At 42.6% G+C, this 24850-nt stretch overlaps 1 protein-coding gene across 1 annotated transcript in view; it reads left to right on the plus strand.

The window, feature by feature from the left end:
* C8A (complement C8 alpha chain) overlaps positions 1-24850 on the plus strand; it is a 56209-nt gene that overhangs the window by 15676 nt on the left and 15683 nt on the right. The window contains exons 4-7 of the mRNA XM_019742534.2: positions 238-385; positions 5682-5871; positions 8183-8383; positions 10084-10324. Of these exons, the coding sequence (XP_019598093.2) occupies positions 238-385; positions 5682-5871; positions 8183-8383; positions 10084-10324 (780 nt within the window). The remainder of the gene's footprint in view (positions 1-237; positions 386-5681; positions 5872-8182; positions 8384-10083; positions 10325-24850) is intronic.

Below are 24850 nucleotides of genomic sequence, written 5' to 3' on the forward strand. Positions count from 1 at the left end.
GGAGGTTAGGTTTTGGAGGGGAACCTGGGGCAGGGTTGGAGTTCGGGGGCTGTAGGTGGGAAACAGCAAGGCTAGAAAGAGGGCAGAGGCAATGAGGATGAAAAGAGGATGAAACAGGATGGAGAGGACTGAGGGGCCATTTCAAAGGTGGAACAGACATGGTGACTATGCACGCGGGTCCTCAGGGAGAGGGCGTCCGGGAGGCTCTAGAAGCAGCCACAGCCTCTCCTCTCGCAGGTCGTTGCCTGAAACGCCACCTCTTGTGTAATGGAGACAACGACTGTCTTGATGGCTCTGATGAGGACGAATGTGAAGACGTCAGGGCCATAGAAGATGCCTGCAGCCAGTACGACCCAATTCCAGGGTCAGAGAGGGCAGCCGCTGGGTGAGTCACTGCCTGCTGGCCATCTGTGGGCAGGCGATGATTTCTCTTCAATCATGAATATTCGTTTTGGAGACAGAAGAGGGTCTTTTTGGAGGGTTCCTCTGGAGGGCTTCCTACAAGGCAGCTGTCACTGTCCCCCTACGGTGGCATCTTAGATCAGGTTGCTATAAGAAAATCCTGCACACTGGGTGGCTTATACATAACAGAAAGTATTTCTCACAAGTCTGGGGGATGGAAGTCCAATAGTCAGGTGAGGGCTGCCTTTCAGGTCTCCTTGTACCCTCATACAGTAGAAGGGTCTAGGGTGCTCTGTGGGGTCTCCTTTATGACAGCACTGATACCATTCACGAGGGTTCCCCCCTCATGATCTAAGCACCTCCCGAGGATCCTTACCTCCTGATATTATCACATTAGTGGGTAGGATTTTCACACATGAAACTTGGGGGGTCACAAACATTCAGCCCATAACAGGGTCTTGCCCAGTCCTGGCTACGTGACAGAACTTACGTTTTCTCCTCTGTGTCTCTGAGAGTCCTGCTCTCCTTTCATCCCTTCCCCTTCTACTGATCACTCCTCTCACCTCCATTCCATTTCCAAGGCCCGTTTAAGAAGCCACATCTTCTGTGAAGACTTGCCTGATTCCCCAGAGGACAGCGTTTGTCTGACCCAAGTGCACTTTCCAATAGCCCTGTTCACATTCGGCCTTAGACTGTACTTGCTGGTGTAACCAGGGCTAACAGTATAATGCAGTGCAAAGAAAATGGATTTGGGGTAACATGGCGAGGGCTTGCCTCTCCACGTTACCCGTGCTTACTCACACCTCCCAGGCCACAGTTTCTTTATCTGTTGTGATTCAATCAGTCTTGATTCTAACTTTCTTCATCACACATGCTATGGTCAATTTCAGTTCCTTGAACGCATCACACTGGTTTGTTCTGAGACTTAATTCTTTCTTTCTGGAATGTCCTTCCCCATATTCCTAACCTAACTTCTTACATAGCATCATGAACTGAATTTTGTCCCCCTAAAACTCGTATGTTGAAGCCCTAACCTCAGTGGGATTGTATTTGGAGACACGGTCTTTAAGGAGGTAACTAAAGCTAAATGAGGTCATAGGGTGGGGCCCTAATCCAAGACTCCAGTCCTAGTAAGAAGCGGAAGAGATCCCAGAAATCTCTTGCACCACATGCAGAGAAGAGGCCTGTGAAGACACAGGCTTCTGCAACCCATGAAGAGGCCCACCAGCAACCAACCTGGATGGCACCTGGGTCTGGACATCTAACCTCCAGAACTGTGAGAAAACAAATATCTATTGTTTGATTCACCCATTCTGTGGTATTTTGTTACGACAGCCTGAGCTGACTAAGACACTTAGGCATAACCTCCTCCGCATACTCTTCTTGACATACCCTCCCCTCTTCTTGAAGTTACATACACGTTATTCCCAGAGTCCCTTGTGTGTCCCACCCTTCCAGCACGTATCCAACAGGGCTAGGACATCTGTTGCAATGTCCTTCTGCCCCAGTTAAGAACGCTTTATCATCTCTTCTTCTCCAGCACCGACCACAGGGCCAAGCTCATAGTGACACTCGGTATTGTTAGTTCCCTGGTACTTTGTCTTTGCCTTGAGTCTTGTCTCTTAACTTGACTATAAACTCTTTGAAGGTAGAAACTGCTTTTGACTCATCTTTTTCATCAGCTGAGCCCTGATGTCGGAGCACTTCCTATAATCGCCTCTCATGGAGCACTGGTTGAATTGGAACAAATCAATATGATCAATTAGATCTTTACAGATGAGGAAACAGGGAGATGTAGCCATCATCGCACAGTGACCTGGCCATGTTGCAGCCCACTCAGGGTCAGCTGTCATTCATGAGGGCTTAGTCACAGCCCACCTACCAGATAGGATAGAATCCGGTAAGTCCATGTAGGTGCACACTTAGGAAAAATGATCAAATTCTGTTTTCTTTCGCACCGAAAGTACTAGTTTTCTTGGGCTGCCATCAAAGTGCCACAAACTGAGTGGCTTAAGCAATAGAAATTTATTTTCTCATAGTTCTGGAGGCTAAAAATCTGAGCTCATGTATCAGCCATGTTGGCTGCCTTGAGGCCTCTCTCCTTGGCTTGTAGATGGCCATCTTCTCTCTGTGCCTTCACAGGGTCTTCCCACTGGATGTGTCTGGGTCCAACTTGTCTCTTTTTAGAAGGACACCACTCAGGTTGGCTTAGGGCCATTGCTAATGACCTCATTTTAACTTAATTACCTCTGTAAAGATCCTGTCACCAAAACACTGAGGTTTTGGGGGTCAGGATTTCAACACATGAATGTCAGGGGGATGCGATTCCTTACACCAATAAAAGGTGATTATTATAGATTTTGAAAGTGACTGTGGGGTGAACATAGGAGAAGCATAAAATATTGGGGTATGGGCTTAAAAAATAATTACCTTCTTAATGGCAAAAAGATCACAGACCACAAGCTGCTCTCATGTGATTCAATCAGGAGCCTTTCAAATATACTTTGTTTGCCCCCACTAGACACTGAAACCAATAGAATAGCTTCTCCTTCACTCCAAACAGCTGCCATTTTGGTGGCTCTTCTATTCATCTCAAGATCTAACAAGGCTTTCCTGATATCTGTTTCTTTTTTTTGTAATTTAAGCATTTCCTAGTGTTTCCTCTTTATTTATTGCTACAGAAGTCACACGTGTTTGAGGTATAAACTGAAAGTCTTCCTTCACCCTCCCCGACCTGCACCCCACCCCATCACCCTCTCTCATTGTCCTCGCTAGAGCTGACACTCATCACCAGTTTGGCATAGGTACTTCCAGACCATGTAAGAATGCATTGGCAATATACGTTGTTTGGAAATATGCCTATAATACCTGTTGTGCATTACAGATAGATAGGCTTTTCTGAGGATTAGATTCTCAGTTCACATAAATATGAGCATACCACACAGTGGCTGTTACTTACTTTTTTCACTTTAGTAATATATTTTGGAGACTTCCTCCCGTATTTTCTATTGTCTCTTTCTAAGCAACATAGTGTTCTATAACAGAGGTCAGCAAACTATGGCCTGAAGGCCAAATTCAACCTGCTGTCTATTTCTGTAAAACAACAACAACAACAAAAAACTGTCTTATGGAAACACAGATTCTGCCCTACAATGGCAGAGTTGAGTAGTTGCAACAGAGACTTACAGCCGAAAATATTTACTATCTGGCCCTTCTACTATGTGCCGATTCTTCTGTGGTATAATTATATGATAATTTGTTATTATGATAATAAGTATATAACTACTTCCTATTGAAAGATAATTAGATCATTCCCCCTTTTTTGCTTATAAACAAATACAACAATGAACATCCTTGTACACGTATTTTTGTATATGTGTGTGATTATTCCTGCAGATTTCCAAAATGTGGAATTTCTCAACTACATCTTTTCCTTTTTACTGGGGCTTTTGCAACCAGATATTCCAAGTATGTGTAGGCTTTACATAGGCTTAGATGCTATAGTACAATCTTAGGGCTTATTATTCCTTTGAGTTTTAGTTTGACTTGTTAGAGAGCTTGTATTTATAAGCTACAGGAAGACACACGTTCAATAGGGGGAAAATAGAAACCGCAGGGTGGTGTAAAGGGAAAGAATCCATATTTGTGTCAAAAAAATCTAGGAAAAAAAATCCAGCTGTGATTATAGGCAAGTTACTTAATTTTTCTGCACTTCAGTTTCTGCATTTGTAAAATAGTCGTGAGGTTGAAAGCTAATGTATGCTAAATGTCTGGTAGAGTGTGCATTCAATTCATCACAGCTAATAGTACATCACTTCCACTAATATGAAGAAAGAGATGGAGAAAGGAAGAAGAAGAAGGAAGTTAACTGACATTTAATTTCTACTGTATGCCAGGTGCTCTGTAATTGTCCACTTCTTCCTTTGAAGCAGGTTTTATTCAGTTTTTATCCTGCTCATCCTACTGCCTTTGTATCTTTCCACAGAGGCCACAAAGAAACACAACAAGGTAATCACTGAATGCCATGGGACCACAGAGGAGGGACAACTGTCTGTCCAGGATAATCAAGGCCATATAGAGGAGGAAACATTTGAGAGGGACTTAAATGCTGAATAGGAGTTTGAGAGGCAGAGACAAGCAATTAGTTTATTATCTATAACAAAAGAAGCTTTGATTGTTCCAATCCTTGGAACTCTTAGCCAACTCTACATGTTTTTGTTTAGTTAACTTTCTCTTTTTAGAAAATTAAAGCGATATTTCACCTGTTTCACATTATTTTTACCTAAATATGGTTAAACCATCCATAGCCTAAAATACACAACTTGGGCAGATAGATTTGAAATACTCCAGAGAGAGAAATATATGAAAATATTTCTGGAAGGGTATTGGGCTAGGGGAAAGGAAGTATAATTGTTAAGTGCTTAATATGTACTATCAACTTTACTTCTGTTTTCCTTTATTTGGACTTCACAAAAGCCATGAGACATAGTTTTATGATGTCCGCTCTTCAAATGAGAAAAAGAAGCTTCAAAAGCCTTCTAGAATGTGTCCAAAGTCACACAGCTAGTAAACGACAGAGTTGGCCATTAAACATCAGTCTCCCTGACTTTCAAACGGTATCCCCTCTGACATTCCACACCGCCTGGAAGACGAGGGCCTTTCTAAGGATTAGATTCTCAGCTTAGCACTATGACTGACACCTAATATTACAACCCTGTGTTTTAGCAGCGGAGCCCTTTTCTGAAATAATACTAACAGCAGCAACATTTATTTAGTACATAAATATATGCTGAGTACTATTATGATTCCTTTACATGTTAGCTCCTGTTTAACTCTCTGAAGACAGTGGTATTCACTGCTTTTTACAAATGACTAAACTGAGGCGCAGATGAAATGATTTGCCCAAGGTCACACAGCAAGATGCAGCAGCTAGATGGGTGCCTGTGCTAGGACTCCTGACAATTGTGCATATTTGTCTCTCACTTATTCAACAAATATTTAGGGGTGCCTCCAATCTGGGAGCACTGTTCTAGAAGCTGAATGGAGACGTCTGGCTGCTCTGGTTAAAGAGAACCTGAAGGCCCAGCTTAGTTCACTCAGTCTCCCATTGTTACCCAAAGTGGCCTTACAGGCACTTGAAGGAACCCTTGAGCTCCACAGAACACAGTGTGAGAAACCATGGCTCAGGCTTCCAGGTAGAGCATTCTGCAGAGGATATTTTATGCTCTCTTTGCCTTTCCAGTGCTCTCTCCCAGAAGCTGCCTGCCTTTTCCGTTTAGGTATAACATCCTGACCCAGAAAGAAACTCAGAGCGTGTACGATGCAAAGTATTACGGGGGCCAGTGTGAGACAGTATACAATGGGGAATGGAGGGAACTACGTTATGACCCCGCCTGTGAGCGTCTCTACTATGGAGAGGATGAGAAGTACTTCCGGAAGCCTTACAACATCCTGTCATACCACTTTGAGGTAAGTCTCAACAGGGGCGATCCCAGGTCCCCGTAGGGTGGGGGCAGGAGAGACAGTGCTGTTGGGAGAGACAGATGCCTTGCTTCAGAAGACTGTATTTCCTGTAGAGCGTGCTGGTGGCTGCCCCACACATGTTCAGTGCTGAAGGGCACTGAGAGGCCAGGGCTGGGCCAGAGAGAGGCATAAGTTAAATGTGACTCATCGGCTAGATCTTGGCTCCATTGCAAAATCAATAAAATAGATTTGGGGCCCTATTCTCTGGGCTGCTAGTGAGAAGACCTATTTCCAAGTTGCGGATCTGTTAAACTATAAGAACAGTCAGCTCTCTGTATCTGCAGGTTCCACATCTATGTATTCAACCAAACACAGATCAAAAATATTAAAAAAAAAGTAAATGTTATGTTGTTGCTGATGTGTCCTATGTAGTTAGGCCAATGATGGTTGCGTCTGTACGGAACATGTACAGACTTTTTTAGCCTTGTCACTATTCCCTAAACAATATGGTATAATAACTATTTACATGCCACTTACATTGTATTAGGTATTATAAATAATTTACAGATAATTTAAAATATACGGGAGAATGTGAATAGGTTATATGCAAATACTATGCCATTATGCAAGGGACTTGAGCAGTTGTGGATTTTGGTAACTGTGGGGTGTCCTGGAACCAGCCCCCACAGATACTGAGGAATGAGAGACGACTGTACATAATACCTTAAGCAGCTCACTGCCTTTCCCCAGGGCCCAGTTTCCTAAGCTGCGAAATGGGAGGCAGGACAGGAGTTGAGAGACAGGGTTCTGAGACCTATGCCCTGGCTTTGCCAAGAGTAGCTCTCCCCTGATCACTTTCACACCTTGATTTTCTGCATTGATTTTGTTTGAAGAAAGTGTTCTGCTGTTGCAAGGTCTTGCAAATGGCTGATGATCCCTAAGGTTCTCTCCACCTCTAAAATTCAGTGGCCTCCTGGTCACTTGAGCAGCACGTAGCTCACGATCAGCTCCAGAGCCTGCTCCTGACCATGCATTTCTTCAACCCTCACCTTCCGGGTGAGACATCCACACAGAAAACTTCCCTGGATGCTCACTGCGTAGGTGTCAAATCTTCTATACAAATTCTCCCATTTAGCTCTTGTCACAACACAATGGGATAGATGTTACCATTGTGCCATTTTAGATGTTAAAAAATCCCCAGAGACTTAGAGGGATAAAGTGTCAGGCCCAAAGCTGTACTGCAGTAGGTGGCAGAAACGGGTCAAACCCAGAGCTAAGCCTGACTTTATGTCATTTAGAAGGGAGGATGGATTATACATATTATATCTATACACTAACTATATAGAGAGATGGTAAGACCCCAGGACTCTAAATAATTATCTAGTCACATCCCCCTCCTCTAAATTTCTGAAGAGAAAAATATTGACAGAAGATAAGGCCAGGCTTATGAAGTCTCTTTTTAAGGAGTTGGCTCCGCCCACCCCACTTCCATTGCTGTCATCAGGCCTATAATAATCCAAGCTGGAAGACAGGGACAAAGCCATTTTCCTAACCTTGAGGATGACCTAGGGCCTGTGTGTCAGGCAAGACAGACGAGGCTGTGCTGTGGCAACAAAGGTTTCCGAAATCTCAGTTCTTTGAAGCAGCGGTGCCCGACTTACACTACTTGCCCATCCTAAGGTGGATATTCCCTGTATCACAGACACGCTGTACCCAAACTAATGGGCATTCTATCTCAACACATGCCCTTGTGATTGTACAGTGACCCACTCATGGGCTCTTAACACTTGCTTCCTTGGCTCAAGTTAGACACAAGACCATGGCTCAGTTCAGGTTGACAGAGAAATGCAACCCTAGCATATGCCTGGAATGCAATAACCACACATTGGTGGGCAGCACTAAAGTATCCCTTTGCCTAGAATTACCATCGTCTGCAGGGCTTCCTTTGCCCCTTTCCTCCCTGGTGCACACCCAGATGTGGCTTTCTGGATCTGTCTAGTGCAGAGCCAAGCAACCTCTACAGGAAAAATGAGCCAATTGGAAAGAAATCCATGCTCAGAACAATATAGCATTTTATCAGAATCATCGGTGTGTGTGTGTTTATATATTTTAGCTGTACCATAAGACTCAAACTAACATTGCTCTGTTTTCTGTATCTTAGTGATTATCAGTCTGATGACTGGATTAGTCTTTTAAGAGACTGATTTATAATAATGTGAAACTTTAGATATTTTACAAAGCGAAGATTGAAATATTAAGTATGAAATGGAATATACCTTGAAGTGCACAAAGCTAATATCCATTTGTTTCTTTTCAGGCCCGGGCAGATACTAGTCTCTCCTCAGAGCTGTATCATGATGCAAACGAACTTCTTTCTAAACTAAAAAATGACCTGTCTGTGTCAGGTGGGGTGACCGTTGGTGTAGGCCCTGCCGGCAGCCCCGTGACAGTGGATGTGGGTGTGTCCGGATCATATGCCTCTTCGATCTTGAAAGAGTTAAGCAAGTATCAAGACAAGGTATTAAAACATAATGCCTGTGTCGCATGGTATTCCATAATCTATACTGAAAACGTATTACTTTAATTGCATTAAAAAGTACAGTAGTAATTGAACCTTCATTTGCTTGTGTAATTGGAAATGTCTCATCAGTGGTAATCACGTTTGTTTTTCTTATTATGCTTTTGCAGACCGAATCATCACAAAGGGAATAAAATTGAACTATGAGACTAGCACCCTTATCACTTCACCCCATCCTTTTTTCATGGTGACCTGGAGCATATAGGGAAATACTTAGAATGGTAATGTCTTAAAGAGAAACAGCCAGGCCCTCTAAACTAGACTTGGAAGAATTCTAACGCAAGCCTCACTGTTCCAAATAAATCAGAGGGCTGGCATGCTGAACCAGTCTTTCATTTATTTATCAAACATTCACTATTACCTGTCTATTCTCCTGAGGGGTCAGACAATGCTTCCTTGAGGAAAGAACATCTGCCTAAACTGAGAGCAACTAGCGACTAGTACAAGTTCTCCAGATGAAGGGAAGCAGCAATTAACAGAAGCGTATTCTAGGCCTGGGAAACAGCATGTACAAAGGCCTGGATATCAGAGAATGCCTCAAAAATTTAGGATTGAAAGTACTTCAGCCAACTGAAGTACAGGGTAGGAAGGAAAAATAGGGAGTAATGAGGATGGAGAAGTACCCAGGAGCCAGAGATAGCCAATCTATTGAATTCATTAGATTTTAACAAAAAAACTTCAATAACATTGACATTGCAACTGTGGATTTAGCTGGTACTCAAAAAGGTATTTTGGATGATGAAAATACAGTTATAAAAATGAACTTACTTAACAAATATAAATCACATCCTGGAGCTTTGCTACAAATTAGCTATTGATCTGAAAGTATTGTTCCATTATCTGGCTATCACATATTAATTTGGACTTTTCTAAAAGCATGTGACCCATTCAAAGTTTCACTGTCACGTTGGATCAAGATTTATATTACCTGGAAGTAATGCCCATACATGACCTTCCTCCTCTTAAACCAATTCAACCTTATTCTGGTCCATGTTTTTTTTTTTTAAGTATTATGTCAGGATCCTGCTTTTCTTTATTATTTAAAGTACAACATTACCACAAGAATGGAAGCTCCATGAGGGCAGGGGCCTATCTCATTCAAGGTTATGTCCACTGCGCCTAGCAGAATGCATGTTAAGTGTAGGCATTTTTAGATATTTGTTCAATAAATTACATAAATAAATAACATTGGCATTTCACCATGTCATCAAAAACAATCCTAAGCATAAGTTTTATGAATACCTAGTACTTGTGTAGGAGGTTGCATTCACGCAATGCTTTAATTAGAGCAGGGAGAGATGTGGAGGTGGGAATGGACTGGGGGAAGCACAGAGGTGACAAGCACAGTGAAGCACATTGTACTAACTAACCCAGGTGAGCACGGATGAGAACGTGCACCTGGACAGGGCAGTGGGGACAGGGATGAAGTCATGTGAGAAGAAGCCAGGCACACAGGGGTGTCTAATGCTTGAAAAATAGACTAAGACTCTGTTGTACGTATTTATACTTATATATTTACATGTAAATATGTACGTTTCCTACTGCTACTAAATGCTGACCTTTTGCATTATCTCCTATGGTAAAATGTATACTCTCTTTGTTCTTTTCCCTCATTCCATGGCGGTTGTTGCTGTTGGCAGAAATATCACTTCATGAGAATTTTCACAAAGGTGCAGACAGCTCATTTTAGGATGAGGAGGGACAACATTATGCTGGATGAAGGAATGCTGCAGTCGTTAATGGAGCTTCCGGAGCAGTACAATTACGGCATGTACGCCAAGTTCATCAATGACTACGGCACCCATTACATAACGTCTGGATCAATGGGTGGCATTTATGAGTACATCCTGGTGCTTGACACAGAAAAAATGCAATCACTGAGTAAGTAAGAAGCTTTATGCACACAGTGGTCAGTGCTGGTACCACAACACGGTTTGCAGTTTTCTGAGCACGGACTACGAGCCATGCATAATCTCATTTTGTCCTCATGACAGCTATACGGTATCGTTAGTATTATTTATAGGGAATTGAGGTCCAGAGAGCGAAATGAGTTGCTAATAAGCACTACACTAACAGGATTTTCACTCACATGTGTCTGGCTCCCTCAAACTACGTGTTTTCTATTTCACAATGGTTACCTCTTTAAAAATAGAGAATCTGGGATTTTGTTATTAAAAAAGTTAAAACACATTTTAAATGTAGATTCTTGCCTAATGGAACTGGCCAATGAGTTGGTGATGCCAGAAAACTGCAGCCATCCCAGAGTCCTCCCTCTCCTTCACCCGTGCAGATCTCTAAGACCCTTCAGTTCTCTCTCCTGAACAGCGCTCATCCATCCTCTCTTCCCCACAGCCACTCCTACAGTGGTCGGCTGGGTTCTCATCTTTCCCTTATTACTGCGTCAGCTCCAAATTATCTCTAGGGGGAAGGCTCACCCCTTTGAGTCCATTCTCAACAACTGTCACTAGAAGGATCTTTCTACTTCAACAACCTGATGATATCACTTTCTTGCCTAATACCCTGAATGGTGAAGAACAGTCTAAACTTCTTAGCATGACAGCAGCAATCTTCGTGGTCTCACTCCAAACTGCTAGAATGATGGTTCTCAATGTGTGGACTCCAACTGGCAGCATCTGCCTCACCTGCAAACCTGTTAGAAATGCAAATTCTCAGGCTCCCATCTCAAACCAGAAACTCTGGGAGTGGCCCAGCAGTCTATGTGATGACAAGCCCTCTAGCTGATTCTGATGCTCATTACACTTTGAGAACTACCAACATAATCAACGAATGGGTAGACGGGTGAGAGATCTATCCAGATTTCAGATTCCCAGGTTTAAGAAGTTTTCCTGACTGCCCCAGCGCAGGCTGGCCAGTTCTTCTCTTCAACACATTTATGTAAATTCTACACTGTTTAGCCTTTAAAAGAGCGATTTTCCAAATGTTCATTTTTTCCTCATCTACATTGAAAGATCTTTATAAGCAAGTACCCTGTCTGATACTCTTTTGTCTCTTTAACATACAACACAGGGGTTAGTATGTAGTGAGTGTGCAAAAGAAGACATGGAATTTGAAAGGGGCGTTCCTTTAGATTCTTGGCTAGAGTCATTCATTAATTCAGCCATATATCCATGTATTTATTCTTTCATAATTCACATGTCTATTGAATATCTATTATGTGTTTGTGCTAGGGATACAATGGTGAGCAAATCTAAATATGGTCCCTACCTTCTTGTAGCATAGTACTCTTCAAACTGCAGGGTGGAACCAGTAGTAGGTCTTTAAATCAATGTATGGATCACAAACGACATTTTTGAACAACAACAACAAAGGATAGAATAGAAAATATCAGTGGTTTGCAGGCAGCAAAGCTGAGTTATTGCTTCAAGAAACTTTTCCTGTTAAATATAGACATGTATATGTGTATAGGTCGTGATACAAAATAAATAGTTTAGTATGGATCAATGCAAAAAAAAGAATTTGAAAAAATTCAAGTGTGTCTTCTTAGAATCATTTAAAAATTGTGAGGAAGGCAAAAGAGCTAATACTTGTTGAGTACCTCCTAGGTTCCAGGTTCTTTTCTGTATATTCTTATTTAATTTTCTTTACAACACTTGGAGGTTAGTTAATTACTTCGCCCAGGTCTGCAGGAAGCTGGCATCAGAGCCCTAGACCCATGGTCCTTTCACCATGTGGTCATGGTAGAGCCTTCCATTTCAGCTCTCGTCTTTGGTATTGAATTACTAATTAACTGCCTAGGGTATCTCTTAGCCCCTTCTCTTTAAAATACGTGAGGCAGAAACAGGCTTCCTATGCAGTTAATATTCAAAAGGAGCCCACCAACAAATTGTCCCAGGGATAATTACCTCCGCTCTGTTTATAGAAAACCATATGTCGATAATAGCACAATTTGCTATTTGTGAAGAGCTGATTTTCTATAAATCTGGAAAGTCAGTGTTGCTTTTCTATAAATATGGAAATGTGCTAATCATCACCTCATCTGCTGGAGACCGCTAATAAATCAGAATGCCATTTACATATTAACCTACAAAGAACAAAAACATTTACCTTCTTTCCCTTTGACGAGTAGAACCATGTACATCCTCTGTTCATGTTTGACGCTTGTCTAGTTTTCTCTTTGTCTCTTTCCTCATCCCTTCTCTCACTTCCTTTCTTACGAGGTGCCTCTCTCTGCCTCTCTTTCTCTCTCAACCCATTTCTTTGTCGTTCCTCTTTGTCACTGTCTTTTTCTCTCTGTGTATCTTGAATCTATATGACTCTAATAATATTTGTATTCGATTAAGTGCTTATTTCTAAGAAACACCCCGTGTGGTATATACATTCATGTCCTCAAATCGCTCAGCTTGGTGTGGAAACATTTAAGTGAACACACTGGCTGGTTTGCTCTGGGGGAATCTTTTGTCCTTGGGTTTGCCTTAGATCCTGTCAGGGTAATTCCCAGAGGATACACAAGGCTGTTTGCTCTAACATATTCTTTAGATAAAATGCTTCTACCCCAAAGACAGCATGAAACCGTGCATCAAAAATCAAGTGAAGTCTCGGATGTTGGGGAAGTGATGTTAGACTTCCATGGGACCCTAGACCTTTCTCAAGGGCTGTGGCTGACAGCTTTCTGCCTTCTGCAGGGATCAGGATGGCTTTGGGCTCAAATTGCTGGATTTAGTTTTTTTTCTTTTTTTCCTCCTTCATCCCTTCTTTGGAGATCTTACTACTTGTCTTTGTAGCAAGGTACGGCAAAGAGAAGAGTGCATTCACCAGTCTGGCCCAGTCGTAGAGGTGATAATTTACTTTGGGCAGGTCCAGTACTTCAGTGACACTGCTCTGTTCATGTATGTTCCCTGCCTCCTTTGCATAGGCTGTGCTGTCACCAGTGCTCTTCCCTGTCTTGCCAACCTGACAGATTGAACTCATCCTTCTGAATCTGGTATGGGTATCTCCACCTCTGCGAAACCTACCCTGACACCCCTCCACCCCTTCTCCCATAATGCTGTTTCTTCATGCATTCATTTATTTCACCATGTTTCCTGAATTTGTATCATGTACCAGGTGAACAAAACCAGTATGGTCCCTGTCATGGCCAAGCTCATGATCTAGTGCAGGAAATTGAATAAACTGCCCTCGCTCCCTTCCTTCCTTTGTTGTTATCATCCTTGCTCCTTTAGGACACTATCACACCAAGCTTCTTTTAGCCTGCAGTCTAGGAATTAGTTATCTTCTCTTTCTGGATTACCTTTCCCTCTGATGCGTTCTAATTATTCAGATATCAACTTGGAGACCACCGCTTCAGAGAGGCCTTTCCTGACCAGGTAGTCAAGCCCCTCTTTGCTACAGCGCCCTATTTAAATTCTCAGAAAATCACTCTTTGTTCTGTAGTTACCATGTTCATGTACTTAGCTGTTTAATGTCAAACCCCTCTTTCTAGAATGCATGTTCCATGGCGCCAAGACCTTCTCTCTTTTGGTCATTGCTCTATATTCATCTCCTATAACAGTACCTGGCACATATGAGGGCCTCGAAAACTTTTGCTGAGTGAAGGAATCACTATACAATTGCAAACTGTCATAAGAGCCATATAGGAAACGAACAGGTTGTAGAAACAGAGAATAACTGCAGGGGGAGATGGAGGAGACACTTACATAGCTTAGGATGATCTGGAAAAGTCTCCCTGAGGAGGTGAAATCCAGACTGAGATGAGGTCCAAAGGAAAAGAAAGAGATTCCAAAGACAAGAAAGAAGGTGTCCTGGGCAGAGTAGAAGGAATGTGTGGCTAACGCCTTGTGGATAAGGAGAGAATGCCAGCAGCTGAGGCTGGAAGAAGCCTAGACAGGCCTCACAGGGTCTTGCCAGCCATGGTAAGAAGTCTGGATGAAATCTGCTGTGAAATGGAGGCCACTGCAGTTATCAGCAGGGCAGAGCTTGGCGCCACGTACGTACCAGCAGATTGTGCCGCTGCTGTGTAGAGCAGCGGAGAGGGGGTGAGAGTGGCCTCAGGGAGAAGCGTGAGAGGGTTCTTGCTGATGGCCAGGTAAGGAATTAGCAACGGAGAAGAAAGAATATGACAATTGCGGGATATACTTTGAAAGGAGAATTAAGATAGTTTATAGATGGCTTGGGTGTGGATTGTGAGGTGTAAATTACTGCTTCCTCTCAATTATATTTCCACCGTATACACATACACACAAACACGCATGTGCAGGCATGCATACAGATCCACACACATATTGGGGTAAGAACATGATGAGTTTGCCTGGGAGTGCCAAGCTTCCTGACGGAGATGTCCTGCAGGCATTTGGAAATACGGCAGAGATTCTAGAGCCAAGAGAAGACTCCAGAATGTATGTTTTTAAAAGGCATACATTATGCCAATTATAATTACATACTGATCTCTTTTACTAGACAATGAACTTTTATGTACAAGTTCTATGCCTCTTCTCCCTGGGGTATTTTTGTACCCACCGGCTGGGCCCATAGTGGGTACGTTGTGAATGCGTGTTGAGCTGATCTGAACTTGTCCTACTTCTTCCTAATTCTCCATCATGTTTACTGTTTTCTCCTCCTCTACTTGATCCTTACCTGTGGGCATGGCCCTAGGAAGTGTTCTCAGCACTCATTCCCTGCTATGCCGTTGTCCTTGCTTCTTCCACTCCTCACACTCTCCCCTTCCTGTGAGTGACCCCACATTTCCATCCACACCCCGGCCCATGATTCCAAACGCCTGAGCGCATCTCTGCTAGGAAGCTGGCACCTCCAGGCCATCTCAGAATATCTTCGCCGCACCCCACTTTGTGTTCCTCTTGCTGAATTCTTTGTCAGAGACACCACCAACCTCCTGGTTTACTAGAAGAGAGAGGTGGAAAAATAATTGACTGGCTACTATGTGCTAAGTGCTTCACACAAGCCTTCTCAATCTTTTTTTGTAACTTTTTTTTGACAAATATATAAGATATTTAAAGTGTATAACATGATGATTTGATATATGTATATATGGTGAAAGGATTCCCCTTATTGAGTAATTAATACATCTATCACTTCACATATACGTATTTACCTTTTTTTTTTTTTGGTGAGAACATTATAATTCTATTCTTTTAGCTAATTTCAATTATACAATATAGTGTTATTTAACTATAGTCACCATATTATACATTAGATCCTTGGACCATATTCATCTTTCAGCTGAATGTTTGTCCTCTTCTACCAGCCTCTCCCTGTTTTTCCCCTACCCGACCTCCCCACCCCGCCCCAGCTCCTGGCAACCACTTTTCTACTCTCTGTTTCTGAGTTTGATTTTTTTTTTTTTTTTAAGATTCCACATATAAGTGATACCAGGCACTATTTGTCTTTCTCTGTCTGCCTTATTGCACTTAGCGTAATGCCCTCCAGTTTCATCCATGTTACCGCAAATGACAGGATTTCCTTATTTTTAAAAGCTGACTAATATTCCACTGTGTATCTATGCCGCATTTTCTTTATCCATTCATCTATCAACTTAGGTTGTTACTATACCTTAGCTATTGTGAATAGTGCTGCTAAGAACATGGAAGTACAGATATCTTTTTGAGACAATGGTTTTGTTTCCCTTGAATAAATACCCAGAAGTGGGATTGCTGGATTATATGATAGTTTTCCATTTTTAATTTCTTGAGGTACCTCCATACTGTGTTCCATAGTGGTTGTACCAGTTTATATTCCCACCAATACACAAGTGTTCCCTTTTTTCCCCCACCCTCAGCAACATTTGAGGTCACTTATCTTTTTGATAATAGCTATTCTAACAGGTGTGACGTGATACCTCATTGTGGTTTTAATTTGCATTTCCCTGATGATTAGTGATGTTGAGCACCTTTTCATATACCTGTTTGGCCACTTGTATATCTTCTCACTTAATCTTCCTATGATTTTGTGTGAGAGGAGAGGTTTCCTTACTTCTATAGATGAAGGAACCAAGGCTGAAAAGTCCTATTATTAGTAAGTGAAAAATACATGAGATAGTCTGAGTTATGGTCCAGGCTTCTTTCCTTTTTATCCCACCTGCCTTTGTCAGGACTCCCAACCTGGGAATAATTTTGGCTTCTTCCTTCTCTCTCCCCACACATCTCATTAGTCACCTCCTCAGTGTTTATAATCTGTGCTTTCCTCTCCATTCCCACAACTACTGTTCACTATGCTCTGTCATGTTCTCTCTGCAGGTTTCCTCCAGCCAAGCAGACGTGCAAAATGAGAAAAGGATCAGGGGTTAGATAGATATTCTGTAAATACCTTTGGGATAAAGATCGGAAACGGTCTGCTCCAAACCCCCCCCCCCCACTTGCTTTTTGCTAATGCAGATAGGTCCTGACACATTTGTTTCAGCTTCTGTGCCTTCATCTCTCAAAATGCAATATAAAATAGAGTTTCCTGTCAGTTAAAGAATCTAAGTAAGTCTGATAGGATGCCTCTAGCAGGAATGCTGTAATGGAAACCATGCCTGATATAGAAAGTAAACTAAATAGACTCAGGACTCTACAGGCTCATCCTATGGTTTTTGGCAATATTAAAAGGGTTGTGCAAAGACCTTACAGAAAATGACTTCTATTGATGCTTTGCTTGTGAAGAAAACCAGTAGCATTCAGTGACCCTATAAAAGCCACCAGAGAGTACGATAGGGAAAAGAACTTCTTTTAACTGAGATGTCTTCGCTTTTCATGTAGGCTCGGCCGTTTAAAAGCTAATACTTCATATCTCTGAGTCTCAGTTTTCCCATAACTAATGTACGGGTAATAAATTTATTCAAAAGCCTATTATGAGTATTAACCAAGATGATATTTTTAAAAAGCACTGTGCTAAGTAAAACACTAAATAGTAGTTACTATTGAAGATCACAGTTTTAGGTGGGGTCAGTAGGTAATAAAGTCAGTTGAGCAGGGTCTGTGGAATGAAGAAATATGATGGTGATGTGGTAACAAGGCATCAAAACTTTGTAGTCAGACACAGCTGGGTGGGGGACCTTGGTTCTACCATTTAGTAGCTGCATGACCTTGATTATGACCTTGACCTTTCTCAGAACTTCAGCTTCTTTAAGACTCAATAGGAATGACAGCAAGGGTTTGTTTGAGAATAATTCCAAGTTCATCTTGCATAAGTGTTTAAATAGATATTTTTTTCCCTTTAATGCAGGATAAGAGTCTAACAATAGTGGTTGAAAACATGGGTTCTGTCACTTAGTACTAGCCATGTGATCATGGGCAAGTTATTTAATCATTTGAAGTGTCAATTTCCTCACCTGTTAAGCTGGAGGTATGAATGACATTTGCCTTGCAGAGTAGTTGTAAGAAGTAAGTGAACTTATCCACAGAAAATATTTAGTGCAGTGCTCAGACTCTAATATGCACTCAATAAATATCAATTGCAGAAAAAGGTTCTGAATCAGATTGCCTGGATTCCAATCTTATCTCCATTCATCAGCCGTGTGACCCTCAGACAAATTAGTTAACCTCTCCATACCTCAGCTTCCTGTTCTTCTAAATGAGACAATGACAGTACATACTTCATAGGACTGTTGTGACTATGAAATGAATCAATCTATGTGAGCATGTGGCCCCGTGCCTGGCATATAAGAGTTCAAAAATGTTAACTCTTATTGCTGTGCTATATGTTGGTGTTATTATTGTTTATTCCCAGCTTTCCAGTTATTGACTCTATACTGTTAACGGTCCCACTCTAATCTTTAGAGTGGGGATAATAAGATGACTTATCTCACAGGGCTCTGTAATTGGTCAGCTCTGAGACATTGTTCAAATGGAAGGGAAAGCATTATCATTATGTCCAGCCTGCCGTGGCCAATGCTTCTGCTATAGACTTGGAGCATCAGCAATCATGCCTCCTCCCCACCCTGCCCATTTTTTTGATCAAGGTCATTCATTTCTGTCTCTAGAGCATCATCCAGTTTTGGAGGGACTGCTCCTCCCATTTATCAAGGTCACTTTGAATTCTCATCACTATCTTTCAAAGTGTTAACAACTCTGCCCAAATCTGTGCCTGCATTCCATCATTCCTCCCCTTGATGGATGCCAGATAACAGTGACCCTGGGAAAGACCCTTCCAGTGAGGGCACAGTATATTCAGTCTGCCATTAAATCGTTATCTTCCAGCTAGGGTCCTTGGACCAGCTGGTCTACCACTAGCACACAGGGTAGAAAAAGCCACAGGGACACAAAGCCTCACTAAATTTGATGTCAATTATAGTTTTACATTCCCTTTCTCCCTCCTTCCCTTCTTTCCTTCCTTTAGCTTTTCATGCAACAAACGTTTCTGAAACATGCACAACATGGTAAGCACGGTCAAGATACCAACATCATTCCTCTCATTGAGGGTTTATAGAAGGTAATGGGGTATCTCTTTGTCATAATCATCTGATTATAGTCAAGGATGATTTATTACGTGGACAGACAAATTGGTTACCACCTAAAATGAGTTAACAATTAATTTGTTATTCATTGTAGAGTTCCCAGAAATATTTTGTTTTAATAAAATATATTTATACATAATAACTCCTAACATTGGTAAACTATGACTTTCACATCTGGTATTCAAGATGATCTTCATACTAGCTTATGAGGAATTGTATTATTTACCCCAATTTTGTAGAGAGCTAGCCGAAGTCCAAAGAGCCTAAGTAAATGGCTCAGCATGATTCAGTTAGCATTGAATCAAGGTCTTCTGACGTAATGTCTGTCGATTGTCCAAGTATTTATCAGCCCACACATTACACCATTCATTCTGATACTATATACCAGAGGCTTAGGCTGTAGCAGTGGTGGTAAGACAGCCAACATTTACTGGGCATTTTGCTATCTGATAGGCACTAGATTCAGCACTTTAAATGTACTATCTCATTTAATCCTCAGGAAAGAACTGTGAAGAGGAGACTAGAAGTCCCAATTTACAAGTGAAGAACTGAAGTCCAGCAATGTTCAGTAACTTGCCCAAGGTCACACTGCTATTAATTGGTAGAGCCAGAGGTCAAGCCTGAGAACCTATGATCTTAACCAACATACTATAGTGTCTCAGAGATGTTTACCGAGGATTTTGCAAACAGCACGCCACAGCCCATAAGTAGATTGTAAGAGACATTTAGTGCATCATGACAGCATTTAACAAAGTGAAACAGGATACAATAGGATGGAAAATATCAGAGTGTGTAACACCAAGTATGTTTAAGTACTGAAACTTATTTTAACTGGATGTGTGTAAAATGTATTGATTATTTTGGGGGCAGTCAAAAAAGTTTTAAAAACACTGTCTTAACCCAGTGTGATCCACTGATGACAGACATGTGTTTAACCACTTTAAATAAAGGAAGAATCATCAATAGCCATAAGAAACGCATTAGGAAGTGTATGAGTTGAGATTCTAACTAATCAGTTTCAGAGAACCAATAGGAGACATATATGATTTACTACAGTTATGAAGTCTGACAAGTCCCAAGATCTGTAGTCAGCACGCTGGACACCCAGGCGAGCTGATGGTTTAGTTCCAGTCCTAAGGTGTGCAGGCTTGAGACACAGGAAGAGTTGATGTGTCAGTGTGGGTCCTAAGGAAGGAGAAAAGCCAAAGTCCCAGTTTGAAGGCAGTTGGGCAGGAAGAATCCTCTCTTACTCAGGGGAATGTCGGCCTTTTTGTTCTGTTTAGGTCTTCACCTGGCTGGACAAGGAACACCTACGCCAGGGAGGGCAACCTGCTTTACTCAGTCTACGGTCTAAGTGTTGATCCCATCCCCAAACACCTCACAGAGACACCAAGGTTAATGTTTGACCATATCTGGACACAACCATGGCCCAGTCAAATTGATATATAAAATTAAGCATCACAGGAAGGTAGACAAAGGGGAAAGCTAGAGGCAGATATAAGTAATAACTGTCAGGACAGGTGTGGAGTCTCATGTAATGAAAGTTTATCCAAATTGAAATGAAAGAATAAGCATCCACTGAGTTCTAACTCTGTGGCAGGCAGATGCTGAGTCTTTACATGCGTATAATCTTATTTGAGCCTCTTGGCAGTGCTTTGAGATGTGTTATACAGCTGTCCCCATCTCATGAATGAGGCGAAGCAGGCACTAAGAGATAAAATGACAGGTCCAAGGTGACACCACTGGTTAGAGGCAGAGTGAAGTTAGAAATGAGGGTTTCTAATTACCAATTCAATGCTTCTTGTGGTACATCTAGATATTTTATTTCACTTATCCTCTTGAAAAACAAACAAACAAAAAACATTAAGCTGCTTGCGATAGCTTTCAAAGGGGTTAGACCACATTTTAAAATAATTAAGGGAGCATTATGCTCAATATTCATTCCTAAATGCAGTTTGGGGTCAGTTGGACCCATTGATTGGGAATTGTAATTGGGAGAATTGTTAAAGGTTAAACGGACCAGCTAGTGATTGTTTTGAAACCTAGGTAACAGTCACAGAGCCAGAAGAAGCATGAGGTGGCATTCCAAGAGGTGAAACTCAGAGACCTGTAGGCCAGAAACAGTGTCTAAGCCAGTGACGGCAGGTGGTTTTAATAGCAAATGCTGCTGGGACTGCTGAGTTGAGAATTATGACACCAGATAGGGGCTCAGCCAGAAAGTGCTATGATCAATTAGTGATGTCTGTCAGGGGTAGGAGATTGGGGAATGAAGACCTCTGGGCTGTGTGTTTCCTATTCCTTTACGAAAATGAGTCAAAGGCAGCCCATGATTAAGCTGTGTATGGAGAGTAATTGGGGTGGGACAGATGTATAATTTAAATCCCTCAAATTTCTCATACTTTCTATCATATTTATATATTATTGCCATTGCTTGCTTATAATTCCCTTTCAGGAAGGTTCATTTGTTACCCAAAGTAAGAGGAAGAAAATATCAATCTCTGAGGAAAACCCTTCTCCGAATCTAATCTCCATCCATCCATCCATCCATCCATCCATCCATCCATCCATCCACTCATCCCATAAATACCCACTGAGAATTCAAGATTTAAAGAGACACAGGGATGAAACACACAGATCCCTGCCCTGGAGACATGTGCAGAGTGTTGAGGGCTAAGAATAACACAATGTGATATATGCTAGAATAGAAATAAACACAGTGGAAGCACAAGGCGGGATCAACCACCTTGTTTCTCTTCCCATTTTCTAGACTCCAAAGACATTCAAACCTGATCTTCCAAAATTAGTAGGAGTCGGAGCTTACCTGGTGGAGAAGGGAGCTGGAGCTTCCTAAGCAGAGGGAGTTTCCTGAGAGTGGCTGAGGCAGCAAGTCGGTGAGAGTGAGAGTGGGACATGAGTGTCCAGGTTCACCCCCAGGTCACAGCCTGTTGTGGAGGGCGTGCCCCTGAGGCCAGCGCATAAGTGAGAGCAGTGCTGTGGCTAGGTTACGGCAGGGAGAGTGATGGTATCAGTAACCCGGAAATGGAGTCAGCGTTGGCCTCCAGGGAGCCACAGAGAGGATGACGAGTTGCAGAATGGCTCGCTGCTGGGGCCATGCAAAGGTGAACATTAAGAGTAGGAGGGTCCCTTTGTGAGGGTATAAATGTCTACCTATTACATTGTTTTGTACACCTGAAACGGAACAACAACAACAAAAAAAAACAAAAGGAGAGAGAGCAGAAGGGTCCGTGCCACTGGGCGAGACAGCCAGTGGCCAAAGTGAGCACCCTCTGGCCTGCTTGGCCCTGCAACCCCATTGCTCACCACTGGGCTGGGCTGCACTGAGCTCCTGGCACCGCGCTCACTTTCTCCTTGGGGCACGACGAGAAGGAACGTGCTGTTCCTTCTACCTGAAATCTCTTCCCCTATCTTTTTCTCCTGGCTAAGTCTTCCTTGGTCTCTATAGATAGGACTTTTCCAGGCAGTTCTTTCTGTCTCCCCAGTCCTGTCTGAGGTGCTTCCGTGCACTCGGATTCAGCTCTGTGTATCACACTATGCCGACTGTCTGCTTCCATCACACATCTTGTTAAGGTGTGTCCCCAGAGTCTTGCCCATAGGCTGAAGCTGACCCACAGTGGATGCTCTGTGTGTTCCTAGCAGGGGTGGTTCAGAATCCAAGCCCGTATATGTTGTGCATCCTCAGGAGCTCTCCTCATACTCTGCAGAGTCAGGGGTGGAGTCATAAAGAGTCTGAGCTGGATTGGACAATGTGGGGTAAGCAGGAACCTGATTGTGAAGGGTCTTATATTCATGGCTAAGTAGTCTTTGCTGTGCCTGCTAACCAACCAGTTGCCCGGAACAGACAAGCACTAGATTCTAACAGGCTCCAGCCTTTATCCCTAGTTACCATGACAACCAGGCTTCATGGTGATGGATGGTATTGATTGACTGACAGATTCCTGGTGTCTTGGCTCTGTCCCCATTGCCCTTAAGTCATTTGCATATACATGGAACTCAGAGAATCTCAGCACCATCCTCCCGATTTTGTCTCGATTTTGAATTTCCACCTCTAGCATCGAAAACAGCCTCAGTCTTAAAGGAGAAAAGGTGTGATGATGTCAGCATTACGCCCAGAGCCTCCCACAGGCACTGTAATGTGGCATGGAGAAAATGGGCTTTGGACATAGACCTTGGTTCAATCCCAGTTCTACTATTTACTTCCTGTATAATTTTGGGCAAGTGACTTAAACTCTCTAAGCCTCTATTTACTCATCTCTAAAATGGGAATAATAGTACCTGTTGTGGAGTGATGTGTGACTATTAACATAATGAGATTTAGCACCTAATGATACTTCTCCAATGTGGGTGTTCCCTGGATCTTCTTCACTCACTCATGGCTGAAGAGCTTATACTGTAGAAACGTTGATTAAGAAAATTTGTTTTCACAAACTCCTCAGCCTCCTTTATTCTCTAATTTTCCAGATTCACAACCAGGAATGAAGAGCCCAATCTATGCATGCATTTCTGGCAACAGCCATAATAGTAATACTTGACCATGATTGCTAGTTCTGAGCCAGGCACTCTCCCCAGTACTGCATGTGGCATGGCTTACCTCATTTAACCCCCACAACAACACTCTGAGGTAGACAGTATTAAAATCCCCATCTTACAGATTAGAGAACTGTGGCACAGAGGTGAAACAATTTACCCAGAGAGTAACTGGGCACAGCCACTGCCAGCTCAGGTCATCTCTATTTCAGAGTCTGGCCCTCAGCTATACTGCCTCTTGTCATTACCAAAATCATCTAGAAGGGCCAGAGTCCTTGAAGATAGCCCTTTATCAGGCAGCAGGGAAACCTGAGATTGCAGCCCCAACATTGCCAATTGGGAGCATGGGTTCCTTTCTCTGATCTGTTTTGTAGAAGGAGGTGGTCATAGAATGAGGGGCTGGGTAAGGCCATGGCCACTCATGCCCCGTTACGATTTGTCTGCAGCAACGCTGGTGTGAGGTCATGGAGCGTGCACTGAGTGTGGGGGTAGCCTATGATGTCAAACCCCAACTCTCACGTTTGTTGGGTTAACTTGTTAGTCAATTTACCTAACAACGATAGCTAAGATTTGTTGACACTTCATTGCGCCAGACACTGTTTCTAGGGACTTGTGTGGAAATTATCATCACCCCGTCTTACAAATGGGGAGGATGAGGCCCCGAGAGCTTCAGTAAGTTACCCAGAGCCATACTATGAGTGAATGGTAGTTCATACTCTTAACCCCCATAATGACTGTCTTTTCCAATCTGTGAGCCTGTAAGATGGGGAAATCCTTCCGGCCCCAGAAGATTGTTTGTGAGCCCCCAATGAGATAATACAAATGAAAGTGCTTTACAAAATGTCAACTCTCAATCAAGTGTGAGATATTACAAAGATGTGATTTATACTACCAACCGAAGGAAGCCCTGTGACTCCCAAAACATGTTAGAGGTATTGCCTGGATAGCTTGGAATCACTCCTGGGGGTTTGTCACATGCCAGGCTCTGTGCTGAGCCTTGTAAACTCAAGAGAAGACTTTACAAATTTGCAGTATAATTGGAAGAACCGACCAAGAATTTGACAATTACTAAGGTATGCTAAATACTCTGCTGGAGAGAAGCTTGAGATACCCTGGGAGACACAAAGGGATACTGAGGGATACAGATAGGGCCGTTGGGAGTGAGGGAAGGTTTTCTAGGGCTGAGTGGAGAAACTCACTGAAAGAGGTAGGAGACACTGCAGTCAGAGGGAGCAACGCATGCAAAGACACAGAGGTACTTGTACTATTATTCCCAGGTGGTCGAGAAGCAGCATGAGTTTTAATGGATGCACAGAAGCACAGGGGGGCAGGTAAACTAGCCAACACTTTCCAGGTCATCCAGCCACAGACTAAACAATCATTTTCCCCAAGGTTATAACGTGAAATAGACCATACGATTCTTTCTTTCCCTTCTGAGGCTGTCTTTGGGCTCAACC

This window comes from Rhinolophus sinicus, linkage group LG06 (genome assembly GCF_036562045.2).
Source record: "Rhinolophus sinicus isolate RSC01 linkage group LG06, ASM3656204v1, whole genome shotgun sequence".
Taxonomy (NCBI): domain Eukaryota; kingdom Metazoa; phylum Chordata; class Mammalia; order Chiroptera; family Rhinolophidae; genus Rhinolophus; species Rhinolophus sinicus.